The sequence below is a fragment of the Talpa europaea genome (genome assembly GCF_964194135.1).
Source record: "Talpa europaea genome assembly, chromosome: 9".
NCBI classification, from domain to species: Eukaryota; Metazoa; Chordata; class Mammalia; order Eulipotyphla; family Talpidae; genus Talpa; species Talpa europaea.
Genome location: NC_140076.1, coordinates 32,379,485 through 32,385,484, shown reverse-complemented (window position 1 = coordinate 32,385,484; position 6,000 = coordinate 32,379,485). Strand labels below are relative to the sequence as shown.

At 42.1% G+C, this 6,000-nt stretch overlaps 1 protein-coding gene across 3 annotated transcripts in view; it reads left to right on the top strand.

The window, feature by feature from the left end:
• Positions 1 to 720: 720 nt before the first annotated feature.
• NRDC (nardilysin convertase) overlaps positions 721 to 6,000 on the top strand; it is a gene marked incomplete at both ends in the record, with an annotated part of 61,828 nt that continues 56,548 nt past the window's right edge. For all 3 annotated transcript variants that reach the window (XM_084243046.1, XM_084243045.1, XM_084243044.1), the window contains one exon: positions 721 to 1,064. In XM_084243046.1, the coding sequence (XP_084099172.1) occupies positions 721 to 1,064 (344 nt within the window). The remainder of the gene's footprint in view (positions 1,065 to 6,000) is intronic.

The following is a 6,000-nucleotide window of genomic DNA, read 5'->3' as shown; positions in this document are numbered from 1 at the left end:
ATAAGGCCAAGGGACTCCAGCTGCGTTCAGCTCAGCTTCGCCCTACTCGGGAGCAGTTTCCAGTCGGCGGCGGAAGAAAAAGGCTTCCGGCGTTTTGTTTTTTTAAGTGCTGAGTCATGGCGAAAGGTCCGCTAGAAGGCTCAGGGGCAGGATGTACAAAACATGAATGAGCAGCAAAACTTGGGAGTTCTTTTTCTCCACTCGCTTCCCAGCTTTCTCACTGGGGAATATATTTCTCTGCGTCGCGGAGCATTACTTACCGGCCGTCGTCAATTAACGCGCCTGAAACGTCATAATCGCGGCATAGCACGCTCCTCCCGTCATCCTCCGCGCCACGCTCCGCCTTTTCTTACGCGCCCCGCCCACTCACGTTTCGAAGGGCTCTCTGGGTGCACGGAGCCTTCGGCCAAGTCGCTTAGGTTCCTTTCATTCGCTGTTCCTATTGGTTGCTTGCGTCAACGTGACTGCTGTCTTGCCTCCTGATTGGCTAGAATCTTAGCGTCATCCGTGGCGGGGAGGGCGGGGGAATGTGGGAAGTCAGCGTGCGGGAGATCAGATTGGGGGAGGGGTTCAGGCCTGTCCTCCCCAGCGGCTGCGGCAGCACCAGCGCCGGCCGCCACCACCTCTGGAACGCCGAGGAGGAGGAGGAGCGGCTGGGCGAGTAGGAGGAGGAGGTGGGCCCTGGGGAGCGGGATGCCCATCGCTCCGGCTTGGTGGTGAATGCTGAGGAGAGTCACGGTTGCTGCAGTCCGTGCCACCGGGAGGAAGTTGTGGTTTGAGGCCGGGCGGGAGCTCGTGGTGCTGTGGAGTATCGAAGCGCGGGGTCGGTGCGAAGATTCTGCTGCTGCCGGAACTTTTCCTTCTCGAATCATGCCTGGAAGGAACAAGGCGAAATCTACCTGCAGCTGCCCTGACCTACAGTCTAACGGACAGGATTTGGACGAGAGCGGCCGAGTGGCCCGTCTAGGAGCCGATGAGTCTGAGGAGGAGGGACGGAGGGGGCCTCTCAGTAACGCCGGAGACCCTGAGATCGTCAAGTCTCCCAGCGACCCCAAGCAATACCGGTGAGGGAGGAGATTTGGTCCGGGGGCAGAGCAGGGTGCTTGCGGGTCTCTCCGTTGCTGCCGCCGTCACTTTGTCTCCTCTCCTGGAAAAAGCAGAAGGGGCACACTTAACACCCCACCTGCCCCCTCGTGTGTCAAGGGCGATTAGGAGTCTCCATGTGGTGGGCAAGTGGGAAATCTTGGGTTCCACAGGAATCTGACATCTTGGGATGTCAGAATGGGAGGGACTGATCAAGTAATTTTGACATTCGCTGAAGAAGGCAGGCTGGTGAGGGTGTGTTGGGAAGGTTATGAGGAAAGGTTGAAGAAGTCGGGGGTTTTAATTTTAGAGAGGATACTAAGAGGCATGTTATCGCTATTCATTGCTCAAAGACATTTGAGATGCTCTTAGTTGAAAGAAAGGTAAAACTCATGGATGGAAGTTACTGGAAGGTGGTCAGTAAATGAATTTAGGGATCGTCCTTGGTTAAGAGGAACTGTCTTGTTTCCACGAGTTGTTCCTCAGTATTAGAATGGTTGGGTGAGCTCTTTCAGGAATATGTTGAGAGGATTTGGATTTAGGTTGGGTGAGCATTGGAAAACTTATAAGCTTTCTTCTAATCCTGAAATTCTCCACTTTTGATTAATGCTGGAATCCTCGAATCATCTGCAGTAAGGGGTGGCTCAATTCCCACCTGAATACTGCCTTCAGAGGTAGCTTATTTCATGACTGTGAATGTGTTTGGTATTTATATTCACATGACTATGAATAACTATGATATTTCATGATCATAGTGTGGCACGACTATGATGTTCTTTAAATAGAGACATATTGCCCAACAACTTCATTTTATAGGGTGAGGAAATTGAGATCAGAATTACACAACTAAATAGTAACAAAATTGGTATGAAAACCCTGTCCATTTGACACCAAATCCAGTGCACAATTTACTAACTTTTGTAAAGTTCTTACTTGAGTTGAAAACTAAGTGATACTAGGTCTCTATTTGTCTGGAGCCCTTCAGTATTACAGCAGGAAAGAACCTTAGAGATAAACCTTTCCACTCCCCATTACTCCTCACTTGACAGATGATGAAACAGAACTAGAAATAAATGATTTAGGTTCCAAAATTTGGCTTAATTTCTTCTGTCACTCCAAATCTAGAAATTAGCAGTATACATACAATTCTGTTTTTCCCAGGGTGTGCTGTCAAGAGAACCTCATGAATGCTTTCTTTTTCTTATCAAAGATGTAGTGGTATTAGTAATATGTAAATGAGCCAGTTGAAACCATTGATAAAAAGTGCTCAGTTTTTACTGTCCAGATTAAATGTTCAATAGTAGTTTACTTTTTTCACAGATAAAATTACATAATAACAGCTAATGTTTATAGAATATATACTGTGTATCAGATGCTGTTCTGTTTTAGCTGTATTATTTTCAGCAAATTCACTTGGCAGATACTTATTAAGTACTACTGTATGTTAGGCACTGAACTGTCTACATTTTTTTCTGAAATTTGGTCAAATATAACTTAATAAATATCATTTTTCCCTGGTATTTAGCATACATGGTGATTAAGACAGTCCCTGCATTCAGGGAGCTCCCACTGCAGTAAAGGGACACAGCACATTAAAAAGGTAAAATTAGCACACTAATTCTTTATTGATGCCAGAATGGGACTGTATTCTGGGTGTATTGGGGAGTAAAGTAAGGAATGGTAAACTCAACCTGGAGAGAAATTAGGCATGACTTCAAAGACAAGGTAATGCTTTAGAGGTATTCTTTGAATGATTTGTTGCATTTTTATCTTTATATGGTCTTTTGTTAAACCATTGTCCTTCTTAATGACTCACTTTTTTTATTTTAAAGGTAAAGGGATTGATGAGAGCAGTAGTGTTTTCCTGTAACTTCTATCAAAAGAGCAGGCTCACTTTGACCTGTTTTATATAATGATGTTTTGTTACTTTGAAATAAGGTGGAAAACCTTAATTCTAGATGATTTTTTTTTTCTTTTATAGAGGCATGTTTTATTTGTTTGTTTGTTCGTTTGTTTCGTTTATACATGCAGTGGGTACAGTCAGAAGCGCGGGAGGGTGAGAGAATTCACCAGAGCCAGAGCGGGGAGCAGAGCAGGCAGAAGGACCGAAGTACACTGCTGAGGGGAGCAGCGGGCGGCAGGAGAGGTCTGCGCGCCATGTGGGACCCTCCTATGGTGGCCAGGGAGCAGCCGGGAATCGAACCGGCGCTGCAGAGGCTGCGGGCAGCTTCGCAACCCAGCGCTCAACCGCTGCGCCACCGGGGAGGCCCAATTCTAGATGATTTTAAAGACTTATCCAACTTAACATTAAATTCTGTGAATTTTTGAAACCAGAAATAGACAGGAAGCATCTGCAGCCCAGTGAACTGAATTACCCTTTCAGGATCTGCTCAGATGTTATCTCTGTGAAGTCTTTCCAGGCAGAACTAATCCCTCCTTTGACTTTGTACATGGTCCATTACAGTACATAGCAATCATAATTACATGTCTTTTGAATATATGTAGCACCAGAGATAGACCTGATTAAAGGAATATTGTGGTGAAATAATGCCTTGAAAGGTTTATTTATCTGCCTGCATTTATTAATACTTGTGAAATTTTACTTATGTATGTTTGTTGTTTGCACCCAGTTCCTTTGAAATGTTGAGCATAACTCCAGGATGTCTGTTCTGCCTTTTTTTTTTTTTTTAAGGATCTGTATAAGTACTTGGTGAGTGTTGATTTCTTTCACTTTTGGAAGGGTTAAGGGATTCCTGGTTGGGAACTATTGCTCAAATCTTTATTGGTTTTAAGTGGAAATTCTAGATGGACAGGATAAGTGGTAGTGCAGTCTAAATTATTTTAATAATTAAGAGCACTTAAGTTTGGATTGACTTAAATAAGTGTACTTTCCATATTTAACCTGCTTGTGAAAAGACCTGTGTTTCCATGGGGTAGAAGAGGAGAACATATGAAAAGGCACATAAACTTCTTAAGGGAAAATCCTTTTAGTTTTGGCTAGACTGTTAACAAATTAAGAGTTGGTTATCTTAATAAATTGTTAATATACTATAGAAAATGATGGATGTATGCTTGGATAAGGTATAGATTCTTTTTTTTTTAAAGATTTATTTATTTATGCATACAAGAGCTGGGGGTACAGGCCATAGGTGTGGGGGGTGAGAGGATTCACCAGAGACAGAGCTGGGAAGAGAACAGGCTGACTGACTGAAGTACACTGCTGAGGGGAGCAGCGATGTCAGGAGATGTCTGCTGTGCCATGTGGGTTGCTCCCTGGCTGGGGATCACTCATGCTGTAGTGGCTGCTGATTGCTTCACAGGCTGCGTCTTAACCCTTGCACCACCAGGGAGGCCCGGTACAGATATTTCTGACATTTAAATTGTTTGCTATTAGATGATGAACAGAAGGAGATTCACAGTCCAAGTGAGGAGGACCACATACATTGAGAACTCTAACATCTACTAGCTTCCCAAATAAGAGTAGATTGACTGACTTCTGAGGAATGTACATCAATAACATATCCCTTTTTATTAGATGGGAAGAACATTTCCTTGTTTATTGGTCTTTCCAACTAAAACTTTTACTGCATCACCAGGGAGGCCCTGAAAGTGGTATTTATTGAGTGCTTACTATGTGCTAAGTATTGTTCTCTTCTTCTGTAAGTTGAAGATATACTAATACTTTTTTTTGAAAGACTGATATACCAGTGACAAGAGTGGAATTATTTTTATTGGAGAAGCATTTAACTTTTTTAAGTTTCAAAGTTAGTGTTTGCTGTCCTTAAGGTTTATTGCATAAGTTGGTTACTACTGACTTGTAATGAGATTTTGTTTATTTTTTAAAAATGTGTTTTCACACTGGCGGGACAGCCAAATACTGATATTAGTTTATGAGCTTATGATTTTCATTGAGCATATTCATTGCTTGAAATACATTTGTAGGTTTCTGCTGTATTTTTCTCTGATATTTTTGGCTTTTAGCACATCATTACATTTTAATCTAATCCAAATGAAAATTATGTGGAAGCTAAATCAGGTGCACAGAAAGAAGGATTTTGACATAGGGAAATTTCCCTTTGCTTATACCAAGGTCTGAAAAAACACTGCTAGATATGTATTTTGCTTGGAAAGTATATTTGCTGCAAATTTATGTGGGAATGGGGATATGTATGGTGTCTTGTTTTAACTTTTGACAGCACAGGAAATATATAAAGTAGCTTGTGCTTACATGTGATTCAGATGACATTAGTTGTTGAAATATCCTTTTTTAGATTAGTTGTTGAAATATTTACCATAGTTTTAAATATAAGTGCTGTTTTGTAATTTTAGTTGAATTCATTAAGAAACATTAACCATCAAAAACTAATTTCCAAAGCCATTTGACATTTGAAAATAGCTGAAGACTGTTCTTCAGAAAGTTCTCATTGCTAAGCCATCAAACTATGGTAAGGGCAGTTCAAGATATTCAGCTTCTATTTCTGACAGAAATTTACAGACCTGATGATTATAAAATCTGCAAGAACAAATGACATTACTATGTCACTAGTGTTAGGCTTAAATATTTTCTGCGAAGTACTGCTGATGAATAAGAATGAATAATAATGGGCTTTCAAAGTCCTTAGAAAAGGTACTTATTTGTCCAACAAACCCTTTTTACTGCTCCATACATATTTTTACCAACATTAGTGATAACACATTATTATTTTTTTAGTTTATTTATGCATACAAGAACTGGGATACAGGCCAGAAGTGTGGGGGTGAGAGGACTCACCAGAGACAGAGTGGGGAACAAAACAGGCAGATCGACTGAAACACACTGCCGAGGGGAGCAGCGGGTGAGTCAGGAGAGGTCTGCTGTTGTGCTGCAGTGGCTGCAGATAGCTTCATAGGTTGCGTCCCAACACCTTACGCCACCAG